At 41.0% G+C, this 23,952-nt stretch overlaps 1 protein-coding gene across 4 annotated transcripts in view; it reads right to left on the bottom strand.

Moving 5' to 3' along the window:
• The window catches only part of RNF38 (ring finger protein 38), a 192,979-nt gene that overhangs the window by 66,948 nt on the left and 102,079 nt on the right, over positions 1–23,952 (bottom strand). The window contains exons 1-2 of one of the 4 annotated variants that reach the window (XM_077817839.1): positions 12,485–12,501; positions 8,351–8,500 (exon numbers count right to left, since the gene is read on the bottom strand). The exons of 1 other annotated variant lie outside the window; for it this stretch is intronic. In XM_077817839.1, the coding sequence (XP_077673965.1) occupies positions 8,351–8,371 (21 nt within the window). In that variant the 5' untranslated portion in view covers positions 8,372–8,500; positions 12,485–12,501. Of the gene's footprint in view, positions 1–8,350; positions 8,501–12,484; positions 12,619–12,705; positions 12,797–23,952 lie in introns of those variants that run through there. 2 more of the 4 variants (XM_077817842.1, XM_077817840.1) reach the window with 2 other exon arrangements.

The following is a 23,952-nucleotide window of genomic DNA, read 5'->3' as shown; positions in this document are numbered from 1 at the left end:
TGGAAAAATCCCTTCTATTGCTGGAGTTAGTGTCTACGCACAGCAGCGTAGCTGCATGATTTGTAGGGTAGACATAGGTTCCATATGATTTAGCAATGTTGGTACTTCCCTGCAAAGCATGTTTGTGGCTCCTGCCAATTCTGAACTGTTCTTCCTTTCCCAGGCCACTTACTCAGCACTTCTGTTGGCCGTTACCACACACTGAGACTACCCATCACTGGAAGCAGCACTCTGCAGTGCTACCAAAGGAAAAGCTACACAAATCATGTTCGCTATTAATTGTGCAGAAGCAATCAAGCCCCAGTCAATGGCTTCTGCATCCATACTGGGGTTTATTCTTAGGCAGCAGGAGAATGGCAACTCCCATGCAGGAATTGCACAGAAAAAACAAAAATATGTGCAGACCAAGAGATCTGCCCCAGCTGGAATACATGTAACAGACAGTAGTTAGAAAGAAGTCTTGCTTACAGAATGTTATGATGGAAGTTAAAAATCAGACTCAGAATGGAAATCAAGCTACAATATTAATTATAGATCATCTAAATATAAAATTCATTGTGCCAGGTTAGCACTTTATATGTGCCATTTTTCTTATTAATCTCTATGGATTAAAATAATCTTTTGATATTAAAATAGGTGAAAATTCAGATAAATAATAAAAGAAATAATGTGGTTTAAAAATATAGAACTTTTTTTGTTTGATGCATACTGTAGCATCCCTTACAGTTCAACTTTTGAAATGTTCATTGTTCACATTTTGATCAGTTATAGCAAAAAAGCTCAACAGTATCTACTTTTTTGTGCCTCATTAATAGAGCTTTTTTAGTTTATATATTTAAATTGAGATTTACTGACACTTCAGGTCATGAGCATAAGGACTGATGTCCTCTGCTGGCTGGTCCTAACACTGCATTTTCAAATGCCCATAAAAATGTCAATTTAACATTTTAATATTCTGGAACATACAGTTATTCTTTAAAAAATGTTTAACAAAATAAGACATTCGGCACCAAAACTCATCCTCCTACAGCAAACAGGCATTCCAAAAAGGTAAAATGAGGTGTACCCCCTCATTTCACCCACCATCAGAACACACTGGTACCTTGAATACAAATTGTATCACTTATTAAACCTGGAATATTATCTGGATTTCTGTTGACATTGCTGTTGCTTTAACAGTGCCAATTCTTTTCATAAGTTGCAAGTTATACTGAACTGCATGTTCAAGATTTAACTATAATTCAAAACCAAATACACTTTTTAAAAAGTTTACTGTAAAATTAAAAAATAACTAGCATTTAGGGCAGTGGTCCATTGTAGTAACATTTTTAACATTTTAAAAAATTGTTTCCTGGTTGTCAGCTATTTTACATTTAAAAACTAGAATATTTAATTGCTGCATGTGAAGAAAGGTGAGACCACATAGGAACTGTTAATTTTTTTTAATCTAAAAATGTAGCTTCCCATTCAGCACACTATAATGCATAAATATCCATAACAAAAAAGAATCCGCAAATTGTAATCACCAAGGTTATGTATTTAATAATTTTCCATGTATATACTCAAACAACAAAAAGGGCACTACAGATAAAGATGGAACACATGCATTACATATGAAGCAACTATTTTTGTAATGCTAAAGCAACTTACAAGAATTAAAGAAAAGCATAGCAATCTCAAAGTTCTTCAAATTGAATTTCAGTGGTATTTGCATGTCAAAGACAGAACACTGAATGGATTTCTTTTAAATACAAATTGCTGCATGCAAACATCAATTCAAATCTTTTGAAATATAAAAATATTTTGCATTCCTTATTTTTTCAAAGAAATGAATTAAACCAATTTCAATATTGCTAAATAGAAACAAAAGGTAAAGTGTGTTTATTTTAATGTTACATCAAGGCGGATTTTTCCAATTAGAGACTATTACCTAGTATTTTCCATAAATTATTCTTTTTATTACTGTGATTTGGATAATCAACCATACTTCCTTAAAAACACTGCTTCCTAATAATAATAATAAAAACCAGGATTAACAGTAAAGAAAGGCAAGCAATCTGTTTTTATGAAGACTGGCTAAATTTGCTCCTTTAAATCTCAATTTATTGTCTCAGTTGAAACATTTAAATCAATTTCAGTATGATGTGGATGGTATAATGTAAACTAAATAGTCTGAAAACAAAAACTGTACCTTTTGCAAGAACTTCCTGAAAAATGAAAATTAAACACACTGTGCTAGAAAGCAACACTTGACATCTCACCATTAAATACTTACGAACTATTTCTCTCTCTGAAGGAACTGCAGTTTTAAAAGCTACACAGCAAAAGTTACCAAAACGTGTTTTTGTGTAATTGTATTTACAGTTTGGAGCTCATATAACAGCTCATCATCAAGTTATCTACCTAGATCAGAATTCAAGTGTGCACGTTTTTGATAACGCCACCACCTAAATTAATACAGAGGAGATGATGCTAACAGTAGTTCTTGGGTATACACAGAATCCTGAATTCCAATTCTGGTATGTCAGGACAAAGTTAAATTTCCATAGTTTAAAATAAAATCTATAATTTATTGTGGAGAGTGTGGTCATTTCTCTGTTAAGGCTAAAACTAATTTACCACTAAGTATTACTGATGCCGTTCCCTGGTAACTTTGCCAATATTAAAAACTAATCTACCTCAATATTTTACACTGCACATCTTTCCCAAGGGTAATTTTTTTCCCTAAGAAACAGGGAAGGAGGGAAGTCTGGTGCAAGTAGAACAAAGTGTTTAGCGATACTGGGTTTCAAAAGAATAAGGTGACATTCAATTTTGAGAACCATTCTAATTATTTTTAGACTCCTCATATCTCCAATCTGTGGAACGGCAGGATGGGCAAATACACTCATTAGCAGCCTGACAGTTACTTGCATTCTAAGGCCTCGTCTACACACAGGCTTTACAATAATATAACTATTTCAATTAGGTGTGTGTTTTTTTTAAATCAATGTAAGTATACCAATACAACCCTTAGGATGGATAAATTACACCACCATAAAGGTGCTTTTAATCAGTACAGCTTATTCCCCTTCCAGTGTGGAATAAGGCCTTGTCTACACTAGAAAGTTTTAACAACAAGTCTTCTACTGGCATATTGCTACCAACGCAGCTATTTTGACAGACTGCATTCACATTTGGACTTACAAAGCAGACTGGGGAGCTGACCAGCATAAGGGGTCAAGATCAGGACTCAGATTAGGTCTCTCTCTCCCCCTCTCCTGTTTTCATATTCCTCTTTCCTTTCATCCTACCCTCTCATATTCTTTTCCTTTGTTTCTCTCCCAATCCCCACCACACTACAGCTTCGTCTACATAAAGACATTTTGAAACAATTTTTCAGAATCAAGTAGGCTAATGTGATGCTGACAACTTTTGCAGTCAGTGCAGATGAGCACAAGTAATCCTCAGAGTGCTCAGGATGGTTAGGCATGGTTAGACTTTACACTACGCTGAACAAGCCCCACTCCTGCCTACACTGATGGCACAGTCACAGTGAGCATCGTGTTACCCAGCTGTATTGTTAAAAAAAATCACATTTAAACATGGTAATGTTTCGTCATGTAGACAAAGCCTATCTGGAAAGCAGGTCTTCAGGCCAGTACTACAGGACCTATATTAAATGGTTTCACTCTTTTTGGAGTTCATCAGCTGTAGGTAACGGCCTAAATGCTAAAGACAGTGTGTTAGCTTGAATAATTTTTTTTAAAAAAAAATTCTTATTCTTATTCTTCCTTCCAGTTTGCTTTTTGGACACGCCCTTTGCCCTCAGTAGCTCCTCAGACCTTTTCTGTGAATTAGTGACATAATCACTACGAACATGCTAATCACTGGCTGCAGCCTGAATTGGTTTTGCTGTTCCCACATAACCTGCGCTGGGAGGCAACACTGTAACAGCTTTAACCTAAGCAATATGATAACTTTAACCAAGACACTACAGCAATGCTTAAGTAAAAAGTGTGATAGGAAGTTGGGGAAAAGTATCAGTCACTTTTTAAAATTAAAGTAAAAAACATGGGGTTTGACAAAACTAAATAAAGCAGAGGTGGATCTGCACTGAATACGAGGGTCACACCTGAAAAATGGAACTCCTGCAGGTCCTCTAACTTTCAAGAAGGGGTGTGCTTTGTGAGGGTGTGTGATTGAACAGATTTTTTTTCTTTTTACTCTGGTGAATATGATCCATTCTTAGGCTAAGGGAAGTCCAGTAAATTTTTCAACCTCTTACTAAGTTTATATTACAAACCTAACAGATGTATGGAGTGACATGGACAGAGAGAGAAAGCCTCCTCCACTGTAGCATTAGTGGGGAGGGGGGAGAAGAGAGCTCTAAACTAGGCAGTCTTAGAATCCCAGCCTCACTCAAGCCCTCATGGCCCCCTGAATCCTCTTCACTCGCATTCCCACACACAGACCCATACTTTTTCATAACTGGAAAATGTGCAAAAATGCAAATTGCACAAGAGATGCTAGTTGAGGTTTTGCTTCCTGTAAGGGTAGGGTGACCAGATGTCCTGATTTTTATAGGGACAGTCACGATTTTTGGGTCCTTTTCTTATATAGGCTCCTATTACCCCCCACCTTGTCTTATTTTCTGCACTCACTTCAGAGAGCACATTTTCCTCAGAGCCGTGCTGAAGATTTCCCAGATGTTCCACCTCCTCGATGAAGAGAACTCACACCAGGAGTTGCGCTCTCCATGCTTACTGTCCCCTTCTGAATAATTTGCTCTCATTTCTTCCACTTTCCAGATCATGGAGGGGATGATCAGAAATTGAAGGAGCTGAAGGGGCCATACACAAGACTGAGGTGAAAGGCTCTGGGAAAGGGAAGGGAGCTGCAGTTCTGCAGTCTGCTGAGTATGCCCAGGAGAAAGTTAGGACAAAGGAGAACAGTGATTTCAGGAGTGAGGGGTGGATAGAGTGCTGCAGCTGAGACAGCGATATCCTGTGCAACCATGATCACTGAGTGGATGAGAGAAGCCAACGGGGGACAAAAACAAGGGAGCTATCAGGAGCGAGATGACTGGAGGTGGTGTGAGCTGGGACATACTGCTAGCAGTAGGGGAAGTTCAGAAAGCAGTAGCTTGAGTTAAGCCTTTTCAACTAACACCTGGCCTCTACCAAAGCCCTAGGCAAAGCAATTATCACTTTAGGAAGAACAGCAGAGACAAAGGCTCTGGCTGAGGACGCTGAATTCTGTAGTCGTGCATGTCAAACTGAGAGAAAAACTGCCTTCTTGGCCATTTTGTTGCTGTAAAGCCAAGCCTCTAGATGTGAGACCAGGTGAGGTGGCTAGAAGTTGCCCCACGACTCTGCTTCTTCCATTCAAGGTGAAAGGCAGTCCCAGCAGCCCCAGTCTCCTGGTCCTGAAGTAGTTACCAACAGGATGGAGGTACTGAGAGTTTTCAGCTCCATTCCCTTTCCCACCCTTTGTTTTCAGTGAGTGTCTTTAAAGAGCTGCTGCAACTGGAGCTTCACTACTGAGAAGAAGAAAAACAACTGGTTCTAGTACATCTTGATAGGACTGAGCAGAGGGCACCAAGAAATCAGGCAAAGCGACTTGCTTAGAATGATCTACTGACATCTGAGGAAAACAGAAACCCATCCATTCCCAACTGGAGTTCAAGGGTACAGAAGCATTTATGCAGGAAGCACAGGCACTGTCCTTCTGTGGAGAGAAGAGTGGAATGGGGAAGGAGAGAGAGCGTGCAAGGCTTTCATGGTAGCACGTGGACCATACTCCGTCCTTTGTTCCCTTAGGCTTTGTCTAGACTGGGATTTAAATGCGTAATGTTAGGTCACATTAGCTAGCTTGTTGTAACAGCTTCTAAAATGCTGGTCAAGACAAGGCAAGCTATACGTATGCAAGTGCTAAATTAGTCAAGTTAAAGTTTAGCTTCTTCCCTAGGCTTATACTCAACAGTCCTCAATAAAGGTGTAAGAAAGCCCACTGTGCACACCTCGGATCCACAATAAATCTTCCAAAACCAAGGTAAGACCATATTTGACATTCAACCACTCAACACACATTTTCAGGCCTCTCTCTATACATCATAAAGAAGCATAAAAGGACACAACACTAATTACCGAGACTAATCTCACAACACTGAGATGGGAAAACTTATGCATCAGGAAGAAATGCAATACTCCTGAAATAATAGACAGTATGCTCAATCAATAAAAAAGGAAAAGAATGCAAAGGAATTAACCTACAAATACGGGAATATAAGAAAGAAAAAAGACCCAACCTGCAATGGAAAACGGAAACCTAAGAGAAAGAGGGGCAGAACATGGGTACCTTTTTTTTTTTTTGGAAGGAGATTTACAACAATTTTCTGTTTTTAACTCTAAATTATTAACTGGATATGGGAGGTAACAAAATCAAACGGACACACACACTTGAAAGTATGACGGAGGGAAGAAACAATCCTGAAATTAACCCCAGCATGATTAATTCCAGTGAGATAATAATGGATTGAACAATCCGATTAATAACTATAAAAATGTATAAAATAAACCAAAAAGCTTACACTTCACAAAAATTGTGATTAAAATAAAATTGAGCCTTTTCCCTTGTAAATTACTGGCAAGTATCTAACTGGGAAGAAATATTTAATAATGGGCTCTTCAACCTAGCAGAGAAAGGTATATAACATGATGCAGTGGCTGGAAGTTGAAGCTAGACAAATTCAGACCATAAATGATGTATATATTTTAACTGTGAAAGTAATTAACCATTAGAATAATTTACCAAGGGTCATGGTGGACGCTCCATCACGGATCATTTTTAAATGAAGGCTAAATAGTTTTCTAAAAGATCTGCTCTAAGAATTATTTTGGGGCAGTTCCCTGGCCTGTGTTACACAGGAGGTTAGATTTGCTCACAGTGGTCCCTTTTGGCCTTGGAATCTATGAACTTCCGCTCAACTGGAAATCCCATAAGCATTAGTGCTGATAAGTTTAAGATTTTGGTTTGATACAAAGCTTGAACAGTTTTGAATCTGCCTGAGACCACCTCTCTCTCTCTCTCTCTCTCTCTCTGCACCTCCTCACCCCAATGAAGGTCAGAAGAGATTTTCAAGCTGAAGCCACATTAGGAAGGAGTTGTTGACTAGGTGTTTTCCGTGAGGGCCTCTGGCTTTTGCATTTACTCCCCACAACCTTGTCCATAACACTTCAAAACTTGGGGACCTAGACAGCAAACTGCAAAGCTAATCTTTACCTCCCGGCATTGGAACTGCTGGAGATGGAATTATAATGCACTGTTGTATTTGGGTATCAGTTTTGTTGTACTTTTAAATAATGAGGACATCTTGTCCTTGTTTTAACAAATAAATATAGATAAATGAGCATCAATTTCCCCCCCTAAATTTAGTGGTCAAAATCATGTTGTCTTACCTGCTGGAAACTGTTATGTTTGTACACCAGTATAAACTAAGATGGCCCTCCTGTAGAGGTTAGTTCCAAAGAACATTTGTATTTATGCTTCAAAAATGTTTATTTTTTTATAAACATGAGGTTTATGCATGTCAGTACACTTGCTGCAAAAAACACAACCACATCAGTTTTAAGAGTCCTTTGTAGCAAAAATGTCCCAAGCACAAGAATTTCCAAAATCCTAACTCATCTACTCCCTTCTGTATCAAACTCCCTTTTGACAAGGTGAATAAAAGTTAAGCTATAAACTGTGGTAAAAATAGATTCAGTTATAATGATATTTTAGAAGCAAGAAACAGGAATCAATCAGAAAATTACAAGTATATTAAATCTGACTCTCTGCTATATATAGGGTCAAAACATGCAAACAACTTCAAACAGTAAGGTACAGTATTTCAGTAAAAGTTACCAAACACCAGAATTGTCCTATATGCACTCAAAATAAATAGCAGGCTTCTGTACAACAAAAGACATTTCTAAGAGACTGTAAGCAATTCCTCACAGAAGTGTCAATGTTTTCCTTTTTATAAAAAAGTAAATGAGATGATGATAAACTAAATAAACTGTATTGAGCAGTTCTCTCTCTTTGGAACCTTTTCCTGAAATAAAACTTGAAATTCACCTTACACAAACACCACCATAAACTTTATTTCAGCTGTTAACCAATATTCGTTTTGCATACAAATATATTATCTCAACAACAGTCTTGCAAACAGTAGATGAGATCAAAAAGATCTAAAATTAGGGGAGATCTGCCCAGCAGTTTAAAAGTAAACTACAAAATTAGATGTGGCATTTCCAAAAAATCCCAGAAAACCCAACAAAACAAATGAGGAGCACAGCCATCTCACTTAACATAAGAACTTCCTTACTCGGTCAGACCAAAGGTCCATCTAGCCCAGTATCCTGCCTTCCGACAGTGGCCAATGCCAGGTGCCCCAGAGGGAATGAACAGAACAGGTAATCATCAGGCGATCCAGCTCCTGTCACCAGTTCTGAGCTTCTGGCAAAACCTGAATAAGCTACCAAAAGAAAACTATGTCTTAGAAAACTAAGCATTATGGTAATCACAGCACACATACTTAGGACTCCAGTATATATGAATACGTCCCATTACAAAAGGAAGAAGGGAGTAACCGGAATAGGACTATTACTATGCCATTGCAAACTGCAGCCTAGAGGGAGTAGGACCCTGACCCTACAGATAATTCCCTACCAGGAAGCCAGCCCAAGGAAGCCTGAGCCATAGCTTAGTAACACCCATTACGGATTGTCTGAAAATAATTCTGGTTTTGTGTTACATTTGTCTCCTTTGTTTGCAAGCAAAGCATCATGCTCTAAAGACTCTTAGAACCAAACCTATAAAGCCACCATAGATAGAGGTCATGGTAGGATGCTAGTCTTGTCTGCAGACAAAAGACGACTGTAATTATATATGCAAATTATATAACTTGTAAACCTCCAGAACAGCATTCAAGAGAAATGAAAAACAAACACCAGAAGGAAAATTTTGGAACTGAAAAACCTATTAAAGCAGAATGTACTTTTCAGAGTTACTTACTGACCAAAGGAAAACTGTGTGTTTGCACTTGTGTGTGAGACTGTCAATTATGAGAAACCCCAACTATTTCCCTATCCTTAATGCACTACATCGGTCCTCCAGACTGCACAGATTACTTTAAAACGTGGTTCACCCTCCTGCATCTGGAAGTACAAAAATGCTTGCAGGAGACAGATTAAATGATGAACCCTCCATCAATCCCACATATACTTACACACAAAGATCCTAGATCCATTAGCCTCTTATCCCATACAGGATAATGATACTCACCTCCTTCATAAAGCACTTTGAGATCTATTGACAAAAAGCACTATACAAAAACTACGTTTTAATATTACTAGCTGTATGTGGGCAAAAAATACTTCAAGAAGTATTGTCATGTGATTGGAGACCATACTGTATAAGGTTCAACTGTAATCCTCATTTGAGATCTATGGATGAAAAGTGACACTTAAGAGCCAGGTGTTATTTCCCAACCTATGTGCCTAACTACAACTTTTACATGGTACTAACCCCCACCCCCTTTTTTTTTTGCGTAGAATGCACATCATTCATGAAATGTTCTCTTACATGAGAATTAAAAGTTACTTAATGTCTATAATTCAAAGTGATATCACTGGCAAAGTCATCTTCAGCGCTTATGCAAACCATAACATATGAAAACAATTTTAGATAAGACCATCCACGAGCTTTAAAAACGAGCACCAAGGCCACTGACGTACCAATGACACGTATCCCACTTGGTCAATATCTCCCAGGGAAATAAAAACATGTGGCTTCGAGAGACAACAGCTCCTACCATCATTGCATCAACATAGGTGCAGAGGAAAAGCTGTTCAGCCTGCATTTTTTAATGAAAACCCATGTATTGTAAACAGTGGGGGTCTGCATTGCCTGGAGGTGATGGTGATTTTGATGTATTACAGTTTTAAATGAAGCCTCAAAAAATCATAGGAATCCCATCCACAATTAGAGAAGAAGAATATACACTTTGTAACAAATGTTCTCAAACTTCAATTCAGTGTGAACCCTGTCTTATGAAAGAGTTCTTCTTGTAGATTTTTTACGGCCAAAAGGGACCATTTAGATCTCCAGTCTAACCTCCTACATAACACAGGCCAGATAACTTTGCCCCATAACTTCTGCTTGAGTCAGAGTGTAGCTTTTAAAAAGATACACAGTCTTGATATAAGGACATCAAGTGATAATCTATCAGAAGTCACCTCCCTTCCCAACCATGATCCCCACTCATGATCAGGCTACATCTTTGTGGCAACTACCACTGATCATATTATTTTCCAGATATGACTTAGAATATTTATGTATTCCATTTTAACTATTAAATACAGTAGAGGTGTTTGCCTTTGCTCTTCATCTCACTTTCCTTTCCATCTACTCGGTTTCTCTCTCTCTCAACTGCACATGTTCAGCAGACTGATCCCCTTCCTTCCTCTCTCCCTTGCACTTGCTGCCTGATTCCCATCCTCTTGGATATTCCCCTTCCACTGGAAAACCTTAACCCTCATGGAGGTTGCTCTAAAAGCAGCGGTTTCCTCTCCTATGGAGCTGTGGTCCCTAATGGTGGCAACAATGTTTCCTTTAGTGATGAAAAAGCTTTACAAATTTGCACTCATTAGCCCTGCAAAGTAATTAGATCAGAAAAGATTGACTATATTCTTCCATATGAACAGAAATGTTAATTAAGTTCTAACTGAATCGTCATATTCTTGCCTCAGTTTCACCTGTGCAAATTAATGAAGAGAATAAGGTTGCACAGGTATAACTGGGAAGAGAATCTGGCCCACTGAATCTTTATTATTGAAGATATAGGAGCCAGAAAAAACACAGCAGGACTTGGATCTCCAACTGAGTTTGCTGGGCTGGAAGACATCAAAAGTATTTGTGTACATAAAACAGCATATATTTAGGGTTGGAAGTATTAGATTTATCAGTAAATATTCATAATTGTCCAGTTTACCATACATATACCAACAAAAATATTTCCATCAATGATCACTAAAATTTACAGATAGACAAAAAAAATGGTGCTTGAGAACTCAAGAGTGTGATTTAAGGCCATTTTCTTTGTGTATTTTGACATATGTTGACAATTTTTACTTCAATGGAATCAAAGCTTTAACTTTTTCAATTTCAACATCTACTGTTATTAAATTATCTGACCCACCATAATTTTATGCAACTGTGATAAAAGCTAAATTGATTAAAATGGAAAAAAAGCTTAAAAACAAATACATCTGTCAAAATTATTTTAAAAAAATTATTTTTGCCATGCCTACATATACTGTAGTTGATGTAGACATTACTGAGACCAATTTGTTAGCTCACAATGCCATATTTATAGTCAATTGTCATACTACATAAGCATAGGCAGGAAATAGCAAAGATCATCAAAAAAGTTTGCTTGCTATCCAGACCCATTAGCTAAACCAGGTGCATCTCCCTCAAGTATAGAAGCAATTTTAAAACGTTCTAAAAAAAATCCATACATTTCTCAGATTACTATATCCTTCTCCTCTAAAAATCCACTTTAAGTCATGTTAGAATGAGACTATGCAAACTGCACTGGTGTGTCTACCCTATTACAGCTCTATGGGGTCTGAGACAAGTTCGGGATCACATGGATCATCTCCTAAATTAACAAGACCGCCTAAATTAAAGATTTAACTTTTTTTTCTTTTTTTCTTTTAACAAGTACAGGTGTATTTTCAGTTAAACGGAGCAGTATGCAAGCAAGGAAAATTGTGTAACTGATACATATTCCTTGCAGAAACCATCAAACAACTCTTTATATCACTGACAAACCAACCTCTCTTCTATTTCCTCACGGGATACTTTTCCCTGTTCATTGTTTCTCTCTCCTCACCCCCTCAATTAAACACGCGTGGCTTTGTGAAATGCCCGTTGAGTTGTGCGGAGGGAGGCGCACTAACAGCGGGTGCAGTGTGAGAGGAGGGGAGTGTTCAGCCTCCAACCCCACCCCAGAGCTGACAGGTCACGGGGGGGGCTGTTTCCCAGACCGGCTCCGTCCCTCCCCCCCTTCCCGCGGCCCGGGGAACTCCGCGCAGGGCACAGGACCAGGGCGCTCGGTCCCCAGCTCTGTAATTCTAGCTACAAGCCATGGCCCGGGACACCCAGCAGCACCGCGCGGAGCGGCCCGAGACCCCCAGAGCAACGCCTCCAGCCTGGCCGCCGCGGGGAGGGCCAAGCCCGCCCGCTGAGGTACCCGGCCCGTGCACTAGGGTTCGCTCCGGACCCCGCCCCGCCCCACGGCCGCGCCCTCCGCCGCCCATTGCCTCACACGCGGCCCGCGGCCCAGCCGGCAGCACGCACCGGAGGGGACACGCCGAGCTCCGGGCGCGCTCTCCCGGGCGCGGGGCTCGCAGCAGAGCCATCCCCTCTCCCCCGCCAGCCGGGAGCCCGGTACCTGCGGCCGCTCAGCCGCCCGCCCCACGGCTACCGCCAACGCGCCGCCGCCGCCGCCGCCTCCTCGCGTATGGTCCGGGTCCCCGCCGCCGCCTGGACCGGGCCTGTGCCGCCTGCCCCCGCCGCGCAACCGCTTCCGGGAGCGTCACCCCGTCTCCTTCCTGCCATCGCAGGGGCGCTCCCGCCCCGCCGCCCCTCCAGCAACGGCGGCGCGTCACCCACCTGGCTGCCCCGCCCGCCAATCAGGGCGCGGGGAGGGGCCGCCGGGGCCCCGCCCCCTTCCTCACAAGCGCCGCGGAGCGCCCTTTGTTTTCGCTCGAGGCGTGCGATGTGGGGGGCCGCAGCAACGTGCGAACACCGATGGCGTCAACGCGTTCCACAGCAGCACGCTGAGGGAGGGGGGCGGGTGCACGCGCCAACAGCAACAAGGCGCCCTGGGCCTGCGCGTGAGGGCGAACCGCGACCAGGCTGGTGTCCGTCAGACGGCTGCCCTGCCGCTTTAAGAGAAGGGGCGGAGCCTGAGTGACACGCCATTGCTCCGCCCCGCTGAGGTTGTTTGCCCCCAGGCCCCCTAGCTCAGCGCGGGGCGGGGGGAGGAGGAGTCACACTCTAGGGTCCCTCATCCCAGGTCTCCCTCTCGAGCCCATACAGCGGACTAGGACCCCAGGCCCTGCGCTCTGCACCTCCCCTAGGGAGTCCTGACCCAGCCCCAGGACTCACACCTAGGCTCCTCCCATCCCCCATAGGGAATTGGGGCCGGGGCCAGGGGCAGCCTAGGGGTCACACTTCCAGGTCTCTCCACCCTCCAGGCCCAGGACTGTCCAAGTCATTCCTACCAGGTCATACCAGACCCTGTCTGACATTCCTACACACAGATCTCTCCCCTGCCCAGAAGCAGCTGCACCACTGCCTGAAACGCCAGCACAGGCCCCACAGGTAAGGGGTGCTCGGCCCCCCAGGCTGAGCCAGTGTCTCTGCCCCTTGCTGAGAGGACCACTGCCTGAGCCAGTCCTGTGTCAACTACAGCAACGGCTTCCCTAGGACTGAGCCTGTAAGGACTTGCCTCAAAATTAAAAGACATTCCCAACCACTGCCAACACACAACTTTTGAAAATATGCTGCTTGACTTTCAGACCCCTGGCCATAGCCCCAAATGCCTATTAGCACTGTTGTTTAAATGAAAACACATTCAGCATGGAAATCATTGAGAAATAAACATAGAACTTAACATTTTTTTTAAATAACATTTAAAAGGGTGTTACCAAAGAGACCATGTTTCAGAGTCTGTATTCGCAAAAAGAAAAGGAGTACTTGTGGCACCTTAGAGACTAACCAATTTATTTGAGCATAAGCTTTCGTGAGCTACAGCTCACTTCATCGGATGCATACTGTGGAAAGTTTAGAAGATCTTATTATATACACACAAAGCATGAAAAAATACCTGCTCCCACCCCACTCTCCTGCTGGTAATAGCTTATCTAAAGTGATCAGTCTCCTTACAATGTGTATGATAATCAAGTTGGGCCATTTCCAGCACAAATCCAGGTTTTCTCACCCCCCCCCCCCGCCCCGCCCCGCCCCACACACAAACTCACTCTCCATGGTTTTGTCAAATTACAGCATTCAATGCAGGTAGACAACTGGTACAGAAGAGTGTATACCAGGCTTCCTCAAAAAAAAAAAAAAAAAAGTATTTTAATCTGCACTGACAAAAAGTTACTCTTAGGTTACTGCACTTTTACAGAAAGGAATGTCAACTTCCTATATTCAACTTGATTCAAAAAATTAATATCCAGAGTTTATTAGGAATCTCTCATACAAGGCACAAAAGTAGCAACTCTCTTTCAAGAGACAAAAGAATGAGACCTTGGGTTTGAGCTGATTTCAGATACCTTTTTCAAAAAAGGAAAAAGTCTTAAATCTGCATGACGATGAAGGAAAGTCTACTAGATGCAATTCCTACCCATCAAGAACAGTAAACACAGAGAACATTCTCTCTTTTACAAGCTGCTTCAGTGCACTGTACTGGTGCAATAGCATATGCAGGTGCAGAAGATCACTGTGGAGTGGGCAGTCACGATTCACAGAAGACAACGACAGTAGGGACAGAGTAGAGGCACAGAATGTACTCATGGGTAACCAACTGGTCTTCCTAGCAAAACCCAAGGTTAGCCAGAAATAGGCAATACAACAACAAAACACTTAACATACTCCCCCCCTCCCCCCATTCAGAGTGAATAAAGTAAAGAATGGGGAGGAAGGTTGGAGTGTCCTTTTTGAAAGTGGGACAACCATTTAACATTTTGGTGCTTTGACCAAAACCTATTGTCAAGCACAGAGAGGAAATAATATATCCAAAACAAGCTGTCTGAGTTCAGGAAATAGACTAGATTACTCTGGCTTTCCATAAGGTAGAAAGTGTGCAAATGTAACAGAGGAAGAAAATCATGATACCCTACACACATACTAGACATTTACATCAATCCAGATTTTTTTTTCTAAACGTTTTCTAGAAGTGGATCCGACATCCTCCACCTGTATTTGGGAGCCAAAAGATTTAGCAAATTAAAGCTTTTTCCTTGGTATCGCATCTTTTTATCTCTTCTGTTTTATGCTGAATAATATATTTTCTGCTAAATGTCCAACATCCATGATATGTTACAGAAGATCAGTTCCTCCCCAATCCTCCAAAAATGAAAAAAATAGCCTGGATGCTGTGGAAAACGGATATTTGTTGTGTTGAATCAGGCCCAATGAGTGTGACCTCCCTTGTTCTAGCAACCTAATTTCAGCAATGATTAATAATGCAAGACCATTAGTTACCCAGATCTCTTGCTCTGCATGAGATTGACTTACCTCAGACATACCTGTTGCATCTGAAGAAGTGGTATTTTACCCACAAAAGCTTATGCCCAAATTGTTAGTCTTTAAGGTGCCACCGGACTCCTCATTTTTTTTTTTTTTTACACCTCAGAAAAGTAGACCTGCTCTGTTCGGAAAATCGAGGTCATGATCTAACGTCCACTGAAGTCACCAGAAGGATTTCTATTACGGAGTTGGCATCCCGCAGCAAACCTACCACAGTAAAGAATCCTAAACTCATTTGTGTCTGTAGAGTAACAGTTACTTCACTAGACTTGAGCAATGCACCAGTCTAGCTATTCTCAGATTCTAAAGCCAAAAGGGACCATTGTGACCATCTGGTCTGACTGCCCGTATAGTACAGGCCAGAGAACTTCCCCAAAAAATTTCTAGAGCAGATCTTTTAGAAAAACATACAATCTTGGGTTTAATAATTGTCAGTGATGGAGAATCTAGGAACTAGGAATGATTTGGTGGAAAAAAACTTCAGTTAGAGCAAAAGTCCATACGTATATACAAAATACTTGTTCATTCACTTCCACTGTATTATGGGGGGGAAAAAAATCTCTGAAGTAATGACAATCTACTGTCTAAATTTGAAGGATTATAGCATTACAATATTTGGTTAAGGCATTGATAGCCAAAGCCATTATAATTCCCAACATCTGTGGTGCAGTGGAAAGGGTTCTTTTCAAGTAGTCTCAGTGAAGGTCTGACTCCAGACTTCTCTAACTGGTACCCATACCATTTTTAAAAATTAACAAGCACAGAAAGTAACTGTGTGGGAGAGAGAGCAAATGTATTGGATGGATTCCTGTTCTCTGGCCATTTTCTGGGGATAGTTAAAAATAATCTCACAGCAAAAAGCTATTTTCTTGCTCCTGTCTGATTTACAGATTCCCCCATTCCACTGTTCTATTAGGCAGAGCCATTCAAATTATTTACCTCTACTCTTACACTGACAGAAGAGGTAGCTGTGAAAAAATGACTGACATACATGTCCCCCCAGTTGATCTAAGGAAGGAAGGGTCATTTTGGAAAGAAACCAACAAAATGTTTGAGATCATTACTTCTTTGAAGCCTTCCTAAAGTCTACTCTTCACGTCAGCCAGATAAAGGCTGACCACTGTGCATCAAGAGAGCATCACTGCTTGCTCTGTGGCATTTTCCCAAGTCACTGCCAAGATGCCGGATGGTGACCTCTGGTTAGACGACTCCTCTCTTGAATATCGGGGTAGTGCAAAGTAACTAGTGCTGATAGCAGCCACTGACGAGCAACACTAGGGCTTTAAAACCAGCCTACTGCCACAGTGATTGTGCTTTTTTCAAGCCTGCCTTTGCAATCACTCTCCCCAGCTGAATGCTGCTGGACTTCATACTTTACTCCTCTGCATTCCCAACACTCTATAGCAGCCTGGCAGCTGGCCAGGCAGCCTTCTTTCTCAACTCCTTTCTGGTGACTGGAGATGGAGAACCTTGCAGGGAGCTCTCTGCAATACCTGCCTCTCCTGGCAGCTGCTAATGAGCATCTACTACCATCTGCCAGTCTCAATGGGAACTAGTGGTACCTACGCTAGACAAGGAGAAAGGGGGCTGTACTACGCAGTGGACACCAGGAAAGGCAAAGCACTGACCTGACATTGCAGAGAAACTGCTTATTCCCTCCAAGTATAGTTGTGACAATTTAATGGTGTTCCCCACCTCTCCCAACTTACTGTGTTTATTGGGGTTTTTCATTTTTTGAACTTCTATAGTACTCTGACATTTACAAACCACAGCAATCTTGCATATTGGCCTCCTCCCCGACTGACCGTCCTGAGAGGGAAAAGGAGGCGAGTGAGGGAAAAGAGGGAGCTAAGGTGTAAACATTAAAATTCTTGTTTCTCCTTCCCATGTATCTGTGGGACTTTTTGGGGAGGGGAGAATAAAGTACCAGAGACCATTCCTAAAACAACAAAATTAAAGCCCCGATTTAAATCAAATCTCAAAATGCTGCCTGAAGAAAGAAGGGGAGCTACATAAGATAACTGGCATTGTCTTATAAAAAGGTAACTTCTACTGACTCAACTAGTGAGATTTTGAACTGAATCAATAGGCACCTGATTGTATCCAAAGCGCAACATCTCACTGTGCTGACTGAATGGAGAGTGACATGAAACTAAGTTGGTCTAGACTGCCAAGTTTCCACAGCAGCACATTCTTTTCTTGTTCCCCTTTCTCACAGTGCAGTATTCCACATGATGGTTTGTTGGGACATCCCCTCCAGTCCATTGGCATGACATTATTTTGATTCACAGTATGGTCACTACCAGGTCAAGCCACTGTATGAAGAACACAGCAGCAAAGAGCTATGAGAACTGGGAGCATTTAAGCATCAGAGGAGTAGCCATGTTAGTCTGTATCCACAAAAACAACAAGGAGTCCGGTGGCACCTTAAAGACTAACAGATTTATTTGGGCATAAGCTTTCGTGGGTAAAAAACCCACTTCTTCATATGCATGGGAGCATTTAAGTCAGCGTTCCCTAAACTGTGGGGCCTGAAGGACTAGCTGGGAGGATGCAGATGATGTATAAATTAAGATTGAGGGATGAGAATGGTTATGTTTTCTTGAAAGATGGCTTAGCTTTCAAAAGTTTGGGAAATATTGACTTAACAGATCGCTTTTGCTATGCTCCCATTCAGGAAAGCATTGTACAACAATACAAAGATGTTTATTTCTATCAATAAACCAAGACATACACGTCCTGCCTCTCACACAGAATACACAGCAAACGTTGAATGTGCTTCAGTCGAATGTAAAAAAACCCTGTAATTTTCACTAGCTATATACAATATTTCCTAATCCTCCCACTCCCGGGGAACATTACTAAACAGTATTTTAAAAAATTACTTCATCTTTCAAAGCACAGGCAATGAAACCTGCCTCTGACACAGGTAAGTCATTTAATTTAGAAAGATGTACAAAACAGTCTTTTCATTTACAGACCCAAGTCATTTTATGGGACAGTAATAGTTCAGCTCTACACTGTACTGAAATGTCAGAACACTTAATAAGTCAAGTGAAGACATAAGGTGCCAGAAGCTACTGTTATAGACAATCTCATTTTCCCAGTCTGCCATCATTTCTTTTAAGACACTCAAATGTTTTTTCTTCCCTCAAGGTTTCTTTTCACATCGGTAAATGTTACTCTTCGATTGCCACATTCTTACACATGCAGTTCCAAGAAAAATCAGTATAGATGTAGTAGAGGGGAAAATATCCTGGTAGTTAGTAGGAGCTAAACTATTTTACAGGTTTTTCTATATCATTCTTGGTCTGTTCTTCCTCAAATCCATTTAAAGAAAAATTTTAAAGAAAAGTCCTGCATACTATATGCATCCACTGATCTGGGGTGCTCAAAATCCACAGGACTGGGCCATAGAACTGGGGCTCAAACAGCATTGTCAGTTATTTGCCCACTTTATTTCAGTAAAAACTCTTTATATGTAAACTGAAGTGAGCTTCAGAAACTAATTAGTAAACTAAAAATCACTCTCAAACAGCTATATCTATGCAACACTGCGTATCTCCATCGTCCAGAGGGTCTGGCACAACAACTAACTCCCTCCATGTCTTTTATGAGAAATAAATATAGAGAGAGTTACGGTTGGGTGAAACTAACAGAATTTCCTGACTTTTGGATACACACACACACACACAGAATGCTATTTCAATCACCCAAAAGTCAGGAAATTCTGCTAAAGTTTCACCCAAACGTAACTCTTCCTCATAATGCATATCATCCTCCTAGGGATTGGTTTTATTAAAAAAGGAACTCAAAATGAAACAACTCAAAATACAACCCAAGCCTTTTCTCTATTCTTGGCTCCTCTCAAGGTTCCTCTCAGCTCACAACCTAGGTCTTCTCTTTCTCTTGAACGACTCCCATCTCCCTTATATTCAGACAGGGTGAGGAGCACTTGTAACAGTGGGTCAATGAAACATAGAATATTTTCTAGCAGGATCATCACCTGGTGACAAAGAAGGATTCTCAGGCAAACACTGCCAGGCAGCAAGCACCTACTGAAGACCATTATGTTCCCATTTGTTGAGGGTTCAAAGTTAGCATCCAGCAACTGATACAACCACCAACCCAGGTCACAGATAAGAGGTGAACATTAAAACTCCTCAGCTTTTACATCTGCATGCAACCAGTAAAAACAAAAAACCCTGGAGGATATCCAAAATTAAAATGACAACAGTAGTCAATAGTTCACTACAGCATGCAAGAGGGTCAAATCAATAAATGAAGAGCAGAGTACTATCTGCCAGACCTGCATAGGAAATGGAAAAGGGAAAAGGAAACCCAACAAGAATATAGAGTCAATTAAGACTTGCAGGAAAAAGATAAGAGGAGCAAAAAACAAGACGATGAATTAAGTAGAACAGAAAGAGCTTTTACAGTGATAATTCGGGGGAAGGGGAATACTAGACAGAAAATAAAAATACTTAGAATTTATATATTGCTTTTCATCAGTAGATCACAGTGCACCTCACAGAAAGTGCGTAAGTGTCATTATTCTTATTTTACAGATAAGTAAGTAGGTCCATTAATAAATTAGGATTCTGAAATGGATTCTTGAACTACTTTTTAAAGCCTGAGCTATGAACAGCTCTGTTAGCTTAACCCCTAGCCTTGCTCCACCACGGTAGAATATGGAGAATATTCTTGATTAGACGCTTTAGAGCTTTTTCTCCATTTCCACACTTTTTTAAAATGCACAACGAGGAAGATATGGCCCCCAGAAAACTCTCTCTTCTGAGCATCTCAGTACCACAAGATAGACAAACTGAAGCAAGTGCAGGGAAGAGCAACAACAGTTATTTAAGGTCTGGAAAACTCACTCCAAGATGGATTGAAAGATTAGGTATCATTTGGGAGACATAATACCTTAGACATTTGAAGGATGTAGGCACCAAGGAGGGAGAGAAATTGATTAGGTGGTATGAGAGGGTATAAAAAGCAGGATTTCATTCTGTTCTCAAGGAAGGGAAAATGTGTGACTAACGGGACACAAGGATAGTCCCTTCCAATAGTAAGATGTATATAACTATAGGAAAGGTTTCCAAAAAAGTTTCAGAAGCACCACTCCGGAGGATACTTTAAAACTATACAAGATAAAACACTAGGAAATATTAACATGCACAAAACTACATTAATACAACATTAAAACTGGATCGTCAAAGCCACATATGTAAGGAAAGGCAAAAGTTAAGGTTCCATTGCTAATCTGACTGTAGCACTTTCTGCATTTTTCATGGTATGTATTTTACAACAAAACAGTAATATATTAACATAAACATTTAACTGGCAAAAAGAATTGAAACTACTGCATATGTTCAAAACAGATGAATTACTACTTATGACATCTTAAGTTTTATACTGTCCATCTACACATTTTTGGGACTTAATATTGTAGTAATGTTTTCCAGCAGCATTGTTATTCAGATCTTTGTTTCTTAAAAAAAGAAAAATATGAACAGCTCTTACCTAACATTAGCATTTAAATACTCTCAATTAAGGGTCAGATCTGAGGAGGGAGCAGAGCTACACTACTGACAATCCCAAAGTGGTTGGATGTTTCTAACAAAATGAATAGGAAAGAGACACACACAAGGTGGGTGACAGAACGCTGTGTAAGCTTGAAAGCCTGTCTCTTCCACCAATAGAAGCTCATCCAATAAAAGAAATTACCTCACCCGCCTTGTCTCGTGGATCCTGCGACCAAACACAGCTACAACTACACTGCCAATAACATGAAATAGTAAATGCTAACATTTAAATTGCCCTCCCTGGACTTCAGAGTTAACATGCCATTGAGAAGAATGGAGATGACCTTCAACTCCTCAGCAAGGAAGACTTACTATCCTCGTCACCAAGTTTCAGGAAGATTCTGGGGAGCACGGACACAGAGAGCCTGAAAGGGTTGGTGCCATGTCTCTTGCTCCTGCTTGGTCCCTTGCTGACAAACTGACATCAGAGGGGTCATGCCACAAAAATGGCAATACAGTGGTGCAAGGTTGCAGTAATTTTTGTGCAGTTTTTCTCTGTGCTGTGTATGCCCCCTAAAGGAAGGGTTGAGGGATGGGAGAAGGTCCTAGAGAAGTACTAGACAGAGAGAAAACCTCATGGGCAACATGTCTCTACTAATGCTTCAGGGAGAACAGAAGTCCCAGAGCAGGTGTGAAGGCAGCTGCCGGGCCTAGTACACAGACTGCCCTACATTTTCTGGATTCTCCAGGAGTGTGCATGCCCTGCCTTTTATGGATTCTCCAGGGGAAGGCGGGGTGGAAAGAGGGTGTGTGTCTGTCGGAAAGCAAACTTATCCAAACACTTCTTTTCCTCCCACCAACAAATATAGGGAAAATGCTGGAGGCTGCTTTCCAGATTTCTCCAGTGGGATTTTCATATGCATGCATGTGATCTGTCCCTTATTTAGGGCCTGGTTCTGCAGACCGTAATGCAGGCAGACCCACTAGGTCAGCATGTCTCAAATGCAGCCACCAGGGGCTTTTCTTGGGGCCACAGCCTTCTGGGTAGTTACTGGTGTGGGGGGGGGAGGGGGCAAAGCAGTGGCCCCTCTGGAGAGACAAACCCTGGAGGAGCAGGCAGCCAGTGAGTTCCCCACCTTCCCAGGGGCAGTGGGGTCAGGCTTCAGCCTAGGGTGGCAGGCTCCAGCCATGGGGCTTTGGGCTCCATTCCCCAAGCTCACCACCCCTCCCACTGCCCCTGGCTCCCGCTGCCTCCATACCCACCTCCCCATCCAGAGCTCAATTTGTCCCCGTAATTGCCAGGGCTGAGTAAGTCTGCTGTGAAAAATGACATTTGTGTGTTTGTTAATATCACTTTTCGTAGCAGACTTAGTAGCTAGCAAATCTTCAATTAAAAAAAAAAAGCAACTTAAAAGAAACAATAAGAAAAAAAGACAAGAACATGCAAATTGTGTTTCTATTCTGTTTAGGTCCAGTAAAGAAAAGCAAAAACTGTACATTGTTTTTATTATTGAGTCTGCAAAAAAAACCAACCCTACATAAATAAATTACAATGATTTGGAGATGTATATGTGCATATTTATTTGTTTTTCCTAAAGTTAATTAACTATTTTATAAAAATTGTCAGAGCGGCCACCAGCAAGAGTTGGTGGCCGCACTCTGAGGCCACCAAAAATTTTATTGTGAGAACCCCTGCATTAGATTACTCTCACAGTTTTATTTTTTTCCACTATTCCTGGTTAGTCTGTTTGTTTTTATTTGGGTGGGGAGTGGGGGACTGATAAAAGGGTCAGGTCTCTTAGGAGTTTTCCCAGAAGTAGAGTTTGTACATTACAAGTTGTAGGTTTGGAGGATGATTTGTTTACAAATAAGAATAGTAAGGAATTAAACATGTATGTAACAAACAAACAATCACTGCCCAATACCTAAATATTTCCACATCATTACACAAATTAAACCTCTCTCAACTTGCCAGGCCCCAGTGGATTTCTGAAGACTGGATGCTACATTGTCTAAGTAAACACAAGCTGCATTTTATGATACGCTTCATGCTGTAAAGCACAAACCCTTGCAAAGACAAGGAAAAAAACAGGTAACCTCAAGTCCGGTTGGTCCTGTTCTTTCACTAATATAAGCTGTCTAATAGGGAGACCACACACTTCATCTTACCTTGGGGTGCATCCTTTTGAATAAAGGGCAAGAAGAAAAAAAACAAATAGCTTTCATAGCCATAAACAAGTTGAATATGGTTGAAAATGCACTGTGAAGAACATTTTTCTTGTGTTCAAGGGGAAATCACTGTTTGGTTTTAAAACAAAACCAGCAGCGTTTTAGTAATAAAGGGACCTTTTTGAAATATTTTCCCCTACATGAACCGATTGAAGAACAGCTTAGACTACAGAATTCTGTTTCTTTAGTAACAACACTTCCAGTCTTAGTCCAAAATCACACCAATCATTCTTAAATGAACAGCACATTAACGGTTTACATATGAATGACTAGTCATTCTAAGAATCAAAGACATTACTAACATGAAAAAATGGGCCTTTGATTTATACATTACACTTCAACTCCCCCAACCACCCCCAAAACAGCAATTATTTTAAGACTTGTCTCCATAATAGTCATTTTAAAACTGCATATAAAAAGGAAATTATAGTATATCACAGATTCAAGTAAAGATTTTATCGGAAGTGGCAAAAATGCTTCTTTCTGAACCTGTAAAGTTAAACAGATTCTTAATATTACCAATAACACTCTAGCCAATTATTCATTTTTTAATGCAGTGAGGCCACACTTGAAAAATTCTAGTCTTTGGTTTCCTGCTGATCTGACTGAACATGTATTCAAGATTCCTATGTAGCCAAGTCAACAAAAATCAAATAATTGGATTGGAAGCCTGGGAATAGTTTTCATTAAATTTGCAACATTCATTTAAATGTGTGTTGCACAGAACATTTCCTATATCACCTGCTTTCCAAGAAATGTATACCAGGATTTGTGGAGAAGCTACTGCAAAATACACACACAAAACTGAAAAGGAGTACTTGTGGCACCTTAGAGACTAACCAAT

Source organism: Eretmochelys imbricata, chromosome 5 (assembly GCF_965152235.1).
Source record: "Eretmochelys imbricata isolate rEreImb1 chromosome 5, rEreImb1.hap1, whole genome shotgun sequence".
NCBI lineage: Eukaryota > Metazoa > Chordata > Testudines > Cheloniidae > Eretmochelys > Eretmochelys imbricata.
This window is presented reverse-complemented; position numbering and strand designations above follow the sequence as displayed.